Here is a 17,201-nt window from a genome sequence, read left to right as displayed (position 1 = left end):
TGGGATATGTCCCCACAAACAAACCCGACATTTTCTTATTGCACAAGGAAATGCAGGAGTTTATAAGAACCATTAAACTGCGGGCTTTTTTCAAAGATAGGGAACTATCCACTGAGACCTCTGACACCGGTTTAAAACCGAGATCCACTTTCACACCGTTGGATAATCAACTCCCGGTCGAGGTCCTGGCCTTCGAAAAAGCCATAATGCAAGAATTAAAATGTCTTGAAAATAAACAGAGGGTTTTTCAGAACATGTCGAGAATGGAGAATGAGGCCATCAAGGAGTTGAGGATGAATAAAAACTTGATTATAAAACCCGCGGATAAGGGTGGCGCAGTAGTTATCCAAACCACCTTAGCCTACGACAAAGAATGTAGGAGGCTCCTTTCTGATAATAGGAACTATCAGATCCTCACTGAAAATCCAACTGAATCACTGAGAGTTCAAATAGGAGGTATGGTGGAAGAGGCACTGGCCCATGATTGGATTACCAAAAAAGAGTCGGAGTTTCTGATACAGAAGAACCCACGGACTCCTTATTTTTACACCATACCCAAGGTGCACAAAAACCTTGATAATCCTCCGGGTCGCCCCATTGTTTCCGGTATCTCATCGATTCTGGAACCGTTGTCTAAATTTGCGGATGCCTTCCTGAGACCTATTGTCCAGGCTACTGACACATATTTGAAGGATACGAAGGCAGTACTTCAATTGTTAAACAACCAAACTTTTGATCCCAGCTCTCAGATGCTCCTCAGTCTGGATGTGGAGAGCCTCTATACGAGTCTCCCACATGAGGAGACTTTACAAATCATTGAGGAGGTACTACACTCTACAAACTGGAAATACCATACCCCACGAAATGTAGTACTGGAATGCATCTCTTTGGCCCTTACCAAAAACTTTTTCGAGTACGAGGGCACCCTCTTCTGGCAAAAACACGGGACCAGTATGGGCAGTACTTTTGCCCCGAGCTTGGCTGGACTATATGTCCATCACCTGGAGTCCACCAAAATCCTCCACCCAGACAACCCATATAGGACGAGGATTCTCACCTGGCGGAGATATATAGACGATATTTTGGTCATTTGGGAAGGAGATATGACTACGGTAACTGACTTTACCGGTTGGCTGAACAACCAAAATGCCTTCCTGAAATTTACTCACCAGATGTCTAACCAAAGCATGGTCTTTTTGGATTTAAACATCTACTGCGAAGCAGGAGTGCTTAAAACAGAAACACATTTTAAACCTACGGCCAGGAACTGTCTCCTCAGATTTGACAGCTTCCACCCTCGTCATCTGAGGGAGAACCTTCCCTATGGACAGTTCCTGCGTCTGCGGCGGAATTGCAGTGACATTGCCAAGTATAAATCTCAGGCTAAGGATCTGAGTATGAAACTGAGACAGAGAAAATACCCTGAAACTGTAATCAGAAAAGCATCAAAGAGGGCGAGAAACAACAATCGTGAGGCCCTCCTTGAGGATAATCCTCGGAGGGAGGCAGCCGAAAAAAGAACAGTATGTGTCACCACATATAGTCCAGTTACCAACCAGGTCACAAAGTTGGTGAACAAACACTGGCGCACTCTGACGAGTAGCGGTCTGACATTGGAGAAGCCATTGTTTGCCCATAGAAGGGGTAGGAACCTGAGAGACATGCTAGTCCACACAAGACCACCCCCAACTAAAAAGGATCAAACAAGACTTCAGGGCATACATGGTCATTATCCTTGTGGTAATTGCAACAACTGCCACCTCACTGAAAAAAGCTTGACTTTGACCTTCTCAAATGGGACACAATGGGAGCAACGTGTGTTCACAAATTGCAACAGCAAGAATGTTGTATATTTAATCACGTGCCCCTGTGGAAAAGAATATGTCGGTATGACAACAAGACCTGTCAAAGTGAGATTAAATGAACACAAAAGTAACATCAGATGTAAGAAACTCACTACCAAAATGTCTACCCACTTTATTGAACACCAACACTGTGTAAATGAGCTGCAGTGGACTGTTATTGAACAGTTACCCTCAGAGGTGGGCCTTCTGGAAAAGGAACAACAATGGGTGTTCAGGCTGGGGACTGACACAACGGGCCTGAATGACTCCATCCCTTGGAGCCTCTTGAGATAGTAACTGTCTCTGATATATTGCTTTGTCTGTACCCAAAATCATGATGCATCTGGTTTATTTGGTTACTGTCACCACCTCACCACGTGCACATGGCCTCCGAAACCTGCAACTGACATTAATCTGTGTACCAATCCTGTCAGTTTCCCCCTTAAAATTTATTATATGCGTTAATTCCCCTAGGATAACCGCTGGGGTACATGTATTGCTGTATTCTGCACACTACTGTATACTGTGCCCTGCTATATTGCAGTGTTGTGCGGGTCGAGTGCCCATCTGGTGACATGATTTGCCCTCCTTGTTGCAAGGTGAGAGAATTGCCCGTTTTACAAACCGAGTCAAGCCCCTAACACGCGCTGTGTCTAGTGGGGCGGGAGCGCTGTAGATTGTTCCTTCATGTCCTACTCGGCATAATAAGTAGTGCGTCTACTTCGCGCATGCGCGGTCGCCCCTTTCGGCCGCGCATGCGCATTGGATAGGCTGTAGTGCGCATGCGCGCCATTAGCGTTCGCCGAGAGCGCAACACCGGACCTCCGGTGATTACTTTCTCCGTATTTGGGCATACACCGATCCCAATCAATTAATTAACGATCACCAATTACTAAGAGGGGGAGTATATATAAGGGCCCTGACGCTACACAGGCTCACTTCATCGGAGCCGCGTTGAGGGAAGGCAGGCGAATTGCTTATGCAGTAACCGTGAGTTTATGGGTGTCAGTGACTAATATTATCTTGTAGCCTGGTAGATTGAATTACATGCCTCTCTTCCAACTGAACCTCGTTCATTAATTTTTTTAGGTCCTTTCTAAGCAGGAAGGAGGGATCCCCAATATACGCTTAGGCTCATGAGGTCTTATATTTTAGAATTCTAAGTAAGACTTTTTCCTTCTTATTATGTGCTCTCTTTCCATCAGAGCAGAGAGTAATTCTGTGTTTTATATATGTGTGTGTGTCAGTGTTGTTATGTCCACTTGTGTGTTTTTCTTTTTCTTTTACCTCATAGGGTCCCATTATTTTTGGTTGACCTGGTGATACAAAGAGAAGGTTTCTTCTTCTCCATTTGCTTGATCTGTGACATCTGCATGTATTTACCTATGCATTTCTTTTCGCAGGTTCTTTCGCCAACTGGGCGCAACTGCATTCGCTAACACTTAAAACACTGTTAGGAATATTACACATTGTGGTAATTTTGTAATTTTTTTAATACACTTTAACATTCTGCATGTGAGTAAGGGGAGGGTAAGTGCATAACCCTTGCCCTGAAGAAGGAGGCTGTGACCTCCGAAACATGTTGACACTTTACTAGTGGTTCTCGATACCTTAACTCGTATCTATTTAACCACGCCCTGCACTTCTTTTTAACAATACCAGCCGGGGATTAAATTAAAATATTTTTTCCTCCCACGTGCCAGGTATTTTTTAACCTTTCACCTCACCTCACTCACATTTTTGATCCTATATACACACACACCCCCACACATAGTCCACTTCAAAGTGCTCCTGCGTATCCGCGAGTCGTAGCACGCCGCATCCCGTAGAGGGGTGCGAAGGCCCCGATGATGAAGCATGACACCAAGGGGCCTGTTGGTGTGTGAGGGGCATTTAAACAACACTGTGTGCTTCCCCAACACTTTAGGGATCACCACCACCTTGAGTGGATTCCACTTTGTTTATGGCAATTTGTGTTAACCCTCTAGAGTCGGTCATGGGTCCAATCTCATGGGGGCTGAAGCAGTTTCTCATCATTCTGAGGTCGGTAAAATGGTTTTCATTTAATTAAGTAATGGTAATATGTGTCGTCAAAGGAGCTTCAACAGGTTAATGCTGTGGTAACAGGCGCTATATGAAAACATTTATATATTACTCAGCCTTCATCAGCCATGCCTCCCCAACAGAAATACTGTACTTGGTGACAGGCCTTTCCGCAGAACAACTTGGCGAGAGGAGTTGGCCTAACGGCTAGGGCGGTCAACCTAGAATCTGGGGAACTGAGTTCAAGTCTCGGCAATGACACTGAACATCCTGTGATTCTGGGCAAATCACTTAATCTCCCCGTGCCTAACAAAAATGAATGTGTCCTCATGTAATGCAGCTGGTGCTATGTAAAGCGCTCTGATACCCGATTCGGATCAAAGTTTGCGCTATATAAAACTCTGCAAAAAAAGAAAAACATTGTGTCTTGTGACTATTACACTCCCTGCCCATGTCTGCTGAGGTCCTGTGCTATCTTTGCAACCTAAAATTAAATGTGCAGGAGAGCCAAAGTCCTAAATTCAGGAATTTCATGTAGCGAAAGGTATGCGAAATTACACACGTTATGCGGTTGTAATGGAAATTTTGCCTAATCATATTCAAGTGCAGTGTTCGGTGGTGAAGATGTTCTGTGTTTTATCAATGTACTTCAATGTTATCTTGGGGTCCATTGCTATTTAGTTGAGTTCTACAAACATAATGTAGAGCTAAATAACACCCTTGTGCACCAAAACCATACAATTTATGCTAGAACAATGTATTGTTATGTAACAACAGTAATTGTCACACAAAGTTTTGTGAATTTGCAAAATTGCATTCTTACCAAAGTTTGGGATCCCTTCAAACCCTGAGATGCCCTAAAAAATGTCTTCTACAGAACAATTTCCCCACAAAACCTTTTCCTGAGCAAATTATGTATTTGTAGAATACTTTTCAGCAACCAAATCATTTCAACATTCTCAAAACTACATGAAAGCTACCGCAGATAATGAAAAAACTTCCCAAACTCCCGAGTTAACTCATTTATTTTCAGACCAGATTCCCAGGTCACGCACTTCAAAGAAACCCATTTCAAATGTACACATGAAACGGTAACCCAGAAAAAGATTAAACACTATTAGAACATTGGAATGCTGGTAGCTCCTTTGAAAACAATGGAGTAGCTCCAGGCTTATAATGGCTGGTATAAGCCCGGAGCGCCAACATTCCATTGCTTCTGTGTTCACAGCTCTGGCTGTGAACAAAGGCTTCAGGGAGCTTGAGGGGATTCCAATTCCCTTGCGCTCCTTTAAGGGCTATACCGCCAATTAAAGGCCCGCTGCTTTGTTAAAGTCCCTCGGCTGCGGCTCGAGCCTTTAACGCTGCAGCGGGCCTTTAATAGCCGGTATAGCCCTCTATGGCGGGCTATATGGCTATATTAAAGCCAAGATAGTCATAGGCATTGTTGTTGATTTGCTTCCGAATAGTCACTAAACATATTTCTGGAGCCAAACAATTAGATTTCTATGGGGTGGTGTCTACTTATGGTAATTTCACTCCCAATATATTGCCCACCACTACGTAATTAAGGTAAATATATATTTACTATTCTTAAATCCTTATCCACTTACCTTGGTGATATCGTGGTAGCTGATGCTGTAAATGTGTCACATTAAGGCCAATAATTCAACCACATTATAGTTGTAGCGAGATGTCTTAGCAGAGAAGATCATCCCTTTAGGCACAGGCTATTATTGACCATGTACTGAAGCATTATGCTGTATGAATATTAAACTGCTTACAAAACAGCACAAACAAGCCCTGCTGGAATCCGCTTATCAGCTCCAAGCAGAGCAAACCACATAACAATATTTGCACTGAAACAAAATATAAGAACGTTTTGCCACTTGAATAAATACAAAGACCATAATGCAGTGGGACAAGAGACTTTGTGCTGTTGAATCCTTCTAATGCAATCAAACCTTCCAAATTATAAAATAGACAAAACAAAAATGTACAAAGCAATGAAAGCCCAAAAAGAGAAAAAGGCTTTAAAAGCCAAGGTGCACATGTGAAAGAAATTGATGCTGGTTTGGTGGTGTACATCAACAGGTTTATGGATTTGAATGTTCAATGTTGTTGGTTATATAGTCCCTGTGTGCCAGAGACACTGTTCTTTGTTCTCTTGTCCATGGCTCTTTATCATCCTTCCTTTCCTTCATAACACTGAGTGATGCAAACCCTTCCTTTCTACTTGCTCTTCTAGCTGTTCAGTTGATGACAATGTGACGCGTGTGGCATGGTTGAATCGATCCAACATCCTGTATGCTGGTGCCGACAAGTGGTCCATTGACCCCCGGGTATCGCTGCTCACCAACAACAAAGTGGAGTACAGCATCATGCTCACGGAGGTGGACATGTTTGACGAGGGCCTCTATATTTGCTCTTACCAGACCCAGGACAAGCCACACACCTCGCAGATTTACCTCATTGTGCAAGGTAAGTGTGACTGCCTATTGGCCATCCAAGGATGCATGTTCCAAAGCTGTGGAGCGCACTGATGTTACAATATTGATCAGTTCCTTCATCCCAGTGCTCTGTATAGTAGAATGTTCAATCCTGGTAGGGTTGTGATGGAAATTTGTGGATTCGATAGCTCTTTTTCTCTTTGAGGGCTGAGGGCAGAGAAGACACATTGAAGTGGCCAATGAGTAAAAGGAAGCCCAGTTAAACATACAAATACATATTAATAGTAGCTGAGAATTCCACGTCTAGCCAACCCGCCGATTAATTTTTGCTTCAAAATAAAAGATAAAATACAATTAGAGAACATTCTTTTTTATATGTAAACATAGACTCTTTTGGTTCAATGCACCCTATATATTAGAATATAGTTGTTTTAGATATTTATTGTAAAGTTAATTGAGACCATTGAGATAACCAATAACCTGGTCTCAATGAACTTTACAATAAATAAGATAACCATTAACCTGGTCTCAATACCTTTACAATAAATAGCTATAACAACTATATTCTAGTATAGGGTGCACTGAACCAAAAGAGTCTACGTTTACATATAAAACAAATTTTTTCTCTAATTGTATTTTCTCTTTTATTTTTAGATGTATGATCTGTTTTTACAAATTTTATGAATACAGTTGTGAATTGCCTATAAGTCCTGAAGAAGGGGTCAAGAAATAAAAAAGTAACACCGAAACGCTGCGTCGACACATTGTTCTTAGACAACACTATCATTTGAGTCAATGTATTGATACATTGTCCTTTCGTTTGTTGTGTCCGTTTTATATAAGTATAACATTGATGTGGGAACTAGGCACCTGTAATGTTTTTATGAAAAGTTTGATGAACATGCATTGTGGTTATTTAGATGTATCACTATGATGATGTTTAACAGTTTTTAAAGATTGCAATCAATATCAGATCTTCTGTGCATTATATGTATTACAATTTATATTTTTTCTGAAAAGAGACTTGTCAAGAAATTTTGTATTGGAGTGTGTGATTTGGTTCAGTGCATACTATTTGAAGTTAGTGAACTTTACACATAAGGTAATTTTGTTTTTGATAAGTGCTAACTACCCTGTCCCTTCTGCTCTAACTGGGGTAACTCTCTCTTTTTTTGAGATATCCATTTACAACCACTAACACATGAGTCATCCACCCATAGAGCTAGTCACACACCTACTCACTCACCCATACAGTCATTCGCACAGCCACTTACTCACCCATACAGTTACACACACACACACATACACATACGCACTCACTCACTCAATTCAATTCAATTTCTCACATACTCATAAAGATACTACCACATACGCACTCACATATACAGTAACTGACACACACACTCACCCATATAGCCACTCTCAAATTTGCTCACTCACTTATACAATCACTCACATACCCCATCACTCACCTACACTGCCTTTCACATTCCCAGTTACTCACCCTATACCACTGACATATGCACTCCTTCATCGACACATACACACTCACTCACCTATGCATCCCCTCACAAATACACTCACTAATGCATGCAGCCACTGACTCACCCACTCACTCATCCATACAGGAAGTCACACTCCCCCACACCTACCCACACAGACGTGCAGACAACCATACAGAAACTCACATACCCATACCATACTGTCACTTGGACACCAACTGACTGACAGACAGATACTAACATTCACACAATCAGTCATTAACCCATACATTCACTGAGACAGTTAATCATGAACCCACGGACTCATCCAATCAGGCACTCATACACCCACGGATTCCCCAGTATACCTCTATATATATATATATATAAAAAGAAATCGTGCAATGTGGAACTATAATATATAAATATAGTTAACACTCATAAACCTTTTAAAAACACTCACAGTCACTGGATGATGTCATCAGTGATGTCAATGACAATGTCACTAGTGATGTAATATGTGAGGTCATACGCAGTGCATTGTAGGGGTGCATATTATAGTTAGCTCACTAACTATAATTGTTGAATTTCTCTGGATTTGTATGAGTGAAATGTCAGCCTAACTATAACTTTCCTGTAACCTTTGTTTTTTTCAGTGAACTTCTAAGGATTTTTTAAATCCATTTCCTAACTATAACGTCCCTGTAACTTTTGTTTTTTTCAGTGAATTTCTAAGGTTTTTTAAATGCTAATTCCTAACTATAACATCCCTATAACCTTTATTTTTTTTCAGTGAATGTACATGTTTTTTAAGTAGTAGTCACATTTGCTGAGTGGTGGAGAAAGGGGGCAGGGCCAGCTCTCAGGAATCCCGCTGTGTAGGATTTAGCATTTGGAGTTGGCATTGCTTCCACACACAGGGAGATGCTATCATGCAGCTCCTTGTGTGTAAAAGCAATTCTGCTCTGCTTCTAGTAAGCTAGACCATTTTCTGCTCTTCCTTACTAGAAGTAGAGCATCGTTTGCTATGGCTCGGTGGGAGCAATCCATGGCAAACTGCAGTGTCCCGGGGGTGGGCACCCCGGGACATTGCAGGAGCCGGCCCTGGAAGGTGGCAGTCCCCTGGACCAACTAGGTTTCCAAGAGGGGAGGCCGCATGACCCTCCTCCTATCTTCTAATTTGTCCTGGGGATGTGGTGGTCCCCGGGGCAGTGGGGTAGGCTTTAGGGGCCTCCCCTCTTTAATACATTAAGAAGCTCAGGAAGGTGGAGGTCCCCTGGGCATAATAAGCCCTCCCCTATTAAAAACATGCCAACAGCACCTGGCCCACCCGGGGGCGATAATAGAGCCTGCGCGTCATGTGTTTTTTTCCGGCCAGTTCTGCGGCTCCCACCAAAAGGCCTACGTCGGTGGTACTCATAGTATGGTCCGCGGGACAACAGCGGCCCTGCAGGCCTTCATTGACGGCCCACGGATCTTGCCTTGCCGTTTCTATGTTTCCAGTGAGGCCGGTAGTAAACACAGAAGATGGCCGCAGGAGCGTACGTAGGAATTAGTATTAAATAGGTATTCACAACGTATGCTCCTGCGGCCATCTCCTGTGTTTACTGCTGGCCTCTATGATGTCACGGCACCCTCGGAAAGCTTCCCAAAAGGCCCTTTAAAAGTCATCTGTAAGTGCTTTTACAGCTGACTTTTAATGGGCCTTTCGGGAAACTTCCTGTTTGGACAGAGACAGATAGAGACAGAGAAAGATAGAGGCAGATAGAGACAGAGATACAGACAGAGACAGATAGAGACAGAAGCAGATAGAGATAGAAACAGATAGAGATAGAGACAGACAGAGACAGAGACAGACAGATAGAGACAGAGACAGAGATAGCTACAGAGACAGAGATAGAGACAGACAGAGACAGATAGAGACAAAGAGAGATAGAGACAGACAGAGACGGATAGAGATAGAGACAGATAAAGACAGATAGAGCCATATAGAGATAGAGACAGACATAGACAGACAAAGACAGACAGACAGACAGACAGACAGAGAAAGACAGCAGCACACAGAGCCAAATAGAGACAGAGACGGATAAAAAGACAGAGACAGATGGAGACCGAGACAGATAGAGGTAGAGACAGACACAGACAGACAGACTGACAGACAGAGACAGACATGGACAGACAGAGACAGATAGAGACAGAGACAGACAGAGAGAGATAGAGACAGAGACAGAGAGAGACAGGGACAGACAGAGACCATGGGTCGGCTCTATCACCCCTCCTATTTAACATATATCTCAGACCTCTAATTAATGCCCTCGCGGCTATGGAGTGCCAAGTTTTCAATTATGCAGACGACACTCAAATTATCCTGCAAATTGAAAACACTCCTCAAGCACACTCCCGGGCGAAAGATGTTCTACGATTCACGGTCACCTGGATGACTGCCATCTCACTCAAGATTAACCCAGACAAAACCGAGGTCCTAGCCATGACGGATGTTCACAACCCTTGAAACTCCCTCTACTGGCCTCAGGAACTGGGCAACGCTCCAGCCTAGTCCCAGTGGTTAAAAGTTTGGGAATCAAAGTGGACGCCAAGCTTACATTGGCCAATCAAGTTTCCACTTGGTACCTGCATGGGCCTACTCAGGCTACTAAGGAGACTCTCCCCTATCCTCTCATTCTCCACCATGAGAACAGTTGTGACCACCATGATCTTAGCCCGCCTTGACTATGCCAATTCACTCTACATTGGATTGCCAGACTCCCTAGTGGAAACATTATAGGTGGTCCGCACTCCATATTCATCCGTTTCAGTCCATTTCAAACGGATGAATATGGAGTGCGGACCACCTATAATGTTTACGTAGTAATTTAAGCCCCCCGTTGGTTATTGCACCCTTGATAAAATACAAAAATATGGAAAAAGTTTGAAGAATACCCACGAGTCCGCATGGAATATAACAACGTGTTCGGAGCCACAGTCTAAGAAGGTGGTGATCGTTAACATGGAAGGATAAACAAGCATCGTAAATTTACACTGATTACAGACATTTTTTAAAGCGGTTTTCTTAAATGAACGCTATTTGAGCAAGCGCCATCTGATATAAGCATTATGTTGCACTGTGGGACATGTAGTTATCGGTTCTAGCAGGGAACGTTTGAAATTTGGGGAGGAGATGGGCGGAGCAGGGTGTAGCCATAAAAAGTGAATGTTAGCACGTGTGAGAGATTCTTTTTCCTGCAGCGCGCAGAGCGAGCTGAATGAAGCGACTAACATAGCAGGTATGACGGGCACAAACACGGAGTTGCTTTGTAACGCTAAAATGCAGCAAGAGGTCAAAAGTTTAATATACACTGCACTAGCGGGCAAGAAAGACTTAAAGATTGTAGTCTGTGATAAGCGTACAAATGGGTAAAAGCAATATTTGATAATAACCGTTCATATGCGGTGTTACTATCGTTATGCCTAACAAGTTGTGATGATGCCTGGTAAAAAAAAAACCTCCGTAGTCGGGTAGAATGGACTCCTTAAGATATTGGAAGTTTAGCTTGTTGCATTGATTGCCATAGGGATGCGTTTTATATATTTGGATAGCATTGAGATATGTCGTATGTAATAACATTTGGAATAAGATCGCTTGTGTTATAAATGAGATTTTAAGAAGTTGCTCTTTTTTTAAAAAAACAGTTACAAATAATAATGTTATTACTCAAAATTAAAACATTGCTTGTAATTATCCATTTTCAGCTACCCCTGACGAAGGGCTGAACCGCAGCCCGAAATGCATTGGGTGTTAAAATGAAATAAAAGATTGCTGCTCTGAACAATCTGATGTATTTGGATCTTATTTTCACAAGAGGTCCGGATGGGCACATGAAAATATGAGAAGTTGCTAAAATACAGTATGAATATCGTGTGGATTGGTCAAAAGCGACAAGAATATAACGTTAAAAAAGTAATGAAGAAAAAGTTTAAATTGCGGAAAAAGTTGAAATGGTTGAAACTGACGTTGGATTTGGAATCCTCATTAGCAGTGCACCTGGGAGTGGAGTGTGTCTCCACGCACTCCCCTTATGTCTAGACTCCCTAGTGGGCCAACTCCAGATAGTTATGAATGATGCCGCCAGGCTAATTTTCAAACTAAAAAAGAAAAGTGGGGGACGCACAGCTTTATTTTGAAAGTCTTTTTGTTTTTGGAGAAAATGTATAGTAGAAGTGGGGTGCTCCTCCAGGTGGCGTGTCCATCCAAACACGTCTGTAGACTAAATTCTGTTCATGTGCCACCATAAGACTATGGTAGCATCCCTGTGATGTGGGCACACCTTGGGTTCTCGTCAAGCAAGATTCCACAAAGGATGACGTTAACAGTTTATTCTTATATCATCATTAGTCTTCATGATAACATTCTATTCAATGTAGTTTTCAATGATTATCTCAAAACGTTCACAACTCCATCAAGTTAAAAAATGCAAACTGCTCCAATGCATTTCGGGCCATGTGCCCTTCATCTGGGATCTCTACAATATAAATATAAAGACATAGCACTAAGTGTCTAACAAAAACTCCAAAGGTGTACAATACAATGAAATGAAACAACCTAGGTATCACGCAATACGTAGCAAGCAGGTGGGTAATGGTGGGGGGTGCTCACGGGTGGCCGGCGTCTACAGGTGGAAGTGAAAACATACGTGAACTAGTGATGAAGTGATCTCAATGCGGGTTCGCATCGTGAGCGGGCATTTTTTAAGGTGCCTATCAGAGGCTAGTGGTATGAGTCTTAAACACTCACGTGTCATTGTTGCCGGACAAGAAAGCTTTCTGCTAACTACCGAGGCATCATGCCAGCTAAATATTCAGTAAGTCGGCACTATGCCGCTTTTGATGTTAACCTCGCTGATGTAACGATACATATATTTTCGGACTCCGGATATACTTTGTAACTCCGGGTTTTTTTAATGTTTTTTTATGTTTAGACTCTCTCAACGTCGGATGACACGTGAGCAAATTGCGAATATTTTCAAGGGTGCAGGCGTGTCACAAGAACACCCTGCTGCACCCCTGAAAATGACATGTGTGGGCATATGGCGCACATACATGCCCTAAGGGAGCGTCCTATGCCACCTTTGAATTATAAATAAATTGCTTTTTCAAAAGAATTCGCAACTTACCACCAACTAGAAGTTGGTGGTAATTTGTGAATCCTTATGGGCATTTTTGCATTGATTTTTCTTTGATACATTGCATTTAAGGAATCGCAAAATTTGCGATTCCTAAAGTGCAATCGCAAAATAAGGAATGGCAAATTTTGCGAATCCTTATTTTGATGCAAAAATGTTTGATACATACCATTTATCAAATTAGCATTCGCAAAGGCCGAAATTCGGCGAATTTCGGCCTTTGCCAATGCTAATTTGCTTGATACATATGGCCCCTATTGTAGGAAACACCACTCTGATATGTGAGCAACAGTGAACAGCACAGGGTAAAGCGATACCCCCCTGCTTGAAATAATTCCACATTTGCAGTCAGACCTTTCTCTGCCTTGTACTATTATTCCTCCAATGTTCCACAGCTGTCCCCGTTCACCCACCGACAGCTTTCAGATGCAGGCATCAGCACACACTGGAGAAATGCCTCTATTAGCAGGCTGATGGCACTTCAGAGAGAGGCCAGCCTGACAAAGTGACCTCCAAGCAGATGTATCCAGATGTTTCCTTTATTCTGTTCTAGTAAACGCACCTCCAATTACATACCCCGCCAGAAGCTAGGATGTGCTTCTTTCCTGTACACACAGAACACCACACACAACATTCCACAGCATCACACTCCAGAGTGTCACAGCACACACCACACACTCGCAGGACCCAGCACTTTGCTTGCCTATCATCTGTGTTGATATTTGTGGGCGTCAGGATGCTTGCAAAGGTGACTGCTGGACCAGAAAAACAGCAGATTGTGTCACTCAGAAACAGCGCCAAGCAGATGTCAAAAAAAGGATCTCTGGTGGCAGCTCCCATTTTACAAAGTGGAATACACATATTGATGTGCACTAGTACATATTGTAAATGAATATTATGCTACTGAATTTGGAAGAGACACACTTCTACCTGCACCATTTCTACTCGGCCATATTTGAAAATAATTCAGTGACCCTAAAAAGTTTTTTTTTTTTTAAAGTAGGAAGCAATGCTGTGGAACATTAAAGTTGGGTGCAGTTGATTTTAAGGGTGATTCACATGTAACAGTGACCTGAGCCAAGGTAATAGAAGGCACATTTAAAATAAGTAAAGATGGATTCTGGAACACCCTCCACCTGCACCTCAGAGCCTCAGCATCGCTCCAACAGTTCAGGAAGGACCTCATGACCTGAATGTTCAACCAATAAGAGAAGACAACGTGATCCCGCAGCATGACCCCACAGCTCGCTCACGGGTGATGCAGCCGGGCTATACAAACTCCAATTGATTGATTGATTCCATGCCTTCAAAGCACTGAAGTCCTCCTGATGTCCCCAGCCACAACAAAGGGGTCAGTTCTAGACTGTTCAGTGGGACAAGGAGAGAACTGGATGTGGGGATGGAGAGGGAGATGATCACATGGATAAAACAGCACATTGTGCGATGACTGCACATCAACATCTGATCCTGGGCTTGTCTACTCCCTTGAGGATGCTGTTCACATTCTTTAGAACCTTGATATGGTCATGACAAGGGGTATCTTTTTGTTCTAATGCACAAGAACTAGCAGCACGTCTACCTCCTCCACCACAGAGGGGCTGACTATGGCATCCACACCAAGTATTTCATCTTCGTCAGCCGGCAGCAAGATTTTCTGAAGTAAGGCTATAAACCTTCCATATTCCCATGGATGCTGAGGTTGAATGGGATGTTGGTAGAGGTCTGTCATCCAGCTGGACTTCTCAACATTTAAGGATCACATCAGGGGTTCCATGAAAACTATATAGGTGTTAGAATGGCAAACCATTTCCCTTTCCATAGTCCAGCCAAACCATTTGAGATTCTTTTCTCAATATTTCTGCAAAAGTCTTCAATATAGGCACATATTTAGTTTATAGTAAACCCTGTACCATGGTGGTCTGATAACAAGCAATAGACAAGTAATTTATCCTAACAAGATGACATTAACAGTGCATGGCTTACTGCAAAAACCATGTCCTCCAGCAGGGATCCCGTCCTGATGCAGAGTCAGAGCATGTACTTTACAAGTGTACGCTGAAACATGTCTGCCGGGCGTCCCAAATCATGAATGGACAACTAACCTGTTATGGCGGTCCTCCTCTAGCTTTTATAGAAAGAGCCTCTAAGTATTTACTGGTATGACCGAACTGCAAGAGTAAACATTCAACTCAGAATTTGACATTCGAATCTTAGCACAAGCCACAATAACCAGGATGTATTATTTACCCGTGATTTATTTTTATTTTTATAAATGAGACCTGTTTTATTAACAAAAAAATGGTAATAGAAAAAACAAGGCTAGTTATGGTTTGTTCACAGTGACCCATGGAGGCCCATGGTGTTTTCACTGTGAATTTGAATAGAGTTAATAGTTTGTTACCAAACCCGTGAGTCACCATTTTCACCATATTCACATCTTTGTTCATGGAATCATAAGGAACAATCTTGAACAATGGCAGGGTTTCATTTACCACTGGATGCCCTCCAAGCACTGAGTCCTCCTTGGAGTGCTTGCACAACTAAGCCTCTGCCTGCACTTCTCTCTGGGTATTTTCTGGCCTTCGAGGGCAGCAAGCCACTTGCAAACTCACTTGGAAAACCATCATGGCTTTCAACGCTCTTCGTGCTCTGCATTAGCGTGGAAGCCCTCAATGACACCCACATTTGTGGAACCCTCTCTAAAGTCTTTCAAGTATTGTGCTCCAGGTTGGCCCTGGCCCATTGAGCGGATGTCAAGCCCTCCCTCTTCCTGCACGCTATTTACACTTGTGTGTCTCTTGGGTGAAGTGGCTTCAACAGCAGATTGGAAATGCTTTGCTTCTCTGCTTTGTGCCTTGGGGAACCCATATATACAATGCCCCTTCTGCACTTTTACGCCACTGAAGAGTCACTTTTGTGATGCTCAGGAGACGCAGTGTGCTGGGCCGTATTTATCAGGCCACGTAAAGCCACCCTGCATGCCTTTTCATGGCCTTGCAAATATGGCCCCCTTTCACGCATTACTCTGCATGTAAGAGCCATATGTGTTGCTGTGGGTGTTCCCACGCAACATCCATGGAACATGACCCATTCCCAGATTTACAAGGTTTCATGAACCGGAGAATGCATCAGATTCTGACACCTCCCCAGGGAGACATTAAAGTGGAACAACGAGGCTAAAGAACTTTATTTCTCTTCGTTTTTTTGCTCTTTCTATGCAGCACACATATAAGGAGGAAACGCTATGAATGCCTTTGTCACTAGGCAGCCAATTGTGCACCAGTGCACAGGAAGGCACAGGGATGTGCCGTATTGCTTGGAATACAATGCATCCCTGCACATTCATAATAATGCAGCTCGGCGCAGCAAGATGGCTTGCAGCACCCCGCTGCGTCATTTTCTAGCATCTATGCCCGCAGATTCCAATTAGTTCATGATTATGTGTTCTTGGGCTGATGAGAGGAGATTCCATCTCCTTTGCCTTTTATAGCAGAATCTCTTTTTTGAGCCTGTGTGATAACTCCTGCCAAGTGTAGATTGTCTAACCAGCACTTTTGTTATGTTATGGTTTATTATGTTATCTTCCTGTTGTAAAGTCCACTCATTCAAATACAGATGGCGTTCAGATTTTAACATTAAACTAGTGATGTGCATGTTTGGTCAGCATTTTTTTTATATGGGAAGCTGGTGCAGTTTTAAAGACTTCCTAAACAAAAACAAAAGTCATTAGTTACAAGGGTAACAGTAGCAGCAGCTTCAAGGATAGCACCTCCGCAGAGGAAATGCAACCATCTGTCTGTTTGCAACGGAAAAAGAGGAATGCAGCAAATGCCCAGAAGAGAAGCCTTTCAATCTTCATTTAGAATAGATATGCCATGGTTTGTTATGTTATGTTGCGTTATGTTTAATAATGTTATGTTGTGGTTTGTTATGTTATGCCATGATATGCTATCGTATATTATGTTATGTTATGTAATGTTATGCTATACTATATTATGTTATGTTATGCTATGCTATGCTATGTTATGTTGTGTTATGTTTAATAATGTTATGTTATGGTTTATTATGTTTTGTTATGCTATGCTATGTTATGCTATAGTATATTATGTTATGCCATACTATGTTATGTTATGTTGTGTTATGTTTAATACTGTTATTATGGTTTGTTATGTTAAGCTTTGCTATGCTATGTTATGCTATAGTATA

General features: G+C 42.5%; 1 protein-coding gene across 2 annotated transcripts in view; it reads left to right on the top strand.

Moving 5' to 3' along the window:
- The window catches only part of IGLON5 (IgLON family member 5), a 1,087,135-nt gene that overhangs the window by 803,126 nt on the left and 266,808 nt on the right, over positions 1 to 17,201 (top strand). For both annotated transcript variants that reach the window (XM_078655466.1, XM_078655465.1), the window contains exon 3: positions 6,133 to 6,365. In XM_078655466.1, the coding sequence (XP_078511592.1) occupies positions 6,133 to 6,365 (233 nt within the window). The remainder of the gene's footprint in view (positions 1 to 6,132; positions 6,366 to 17,201) is intronic.

The sequence above is a fragment of the Lissotriton helveticus genome, chromosome 7, assembly GCF_964261635.1.
Source record: "Lissotriton helveticus chromosome 7, aLisHel1.1, whole genome shotgun sequence".
NCBI lineage: Eukaryota > Metazoa > Chordata > Amphibia > Caudata > Salamandridae > Lissotriton > Lissotriton helveticus.
The sequence above is the reverse complement of the archived record's forward strand: the minus strand, read 5'-3'. Positions and strand labels throughout refer to the sequence as shown.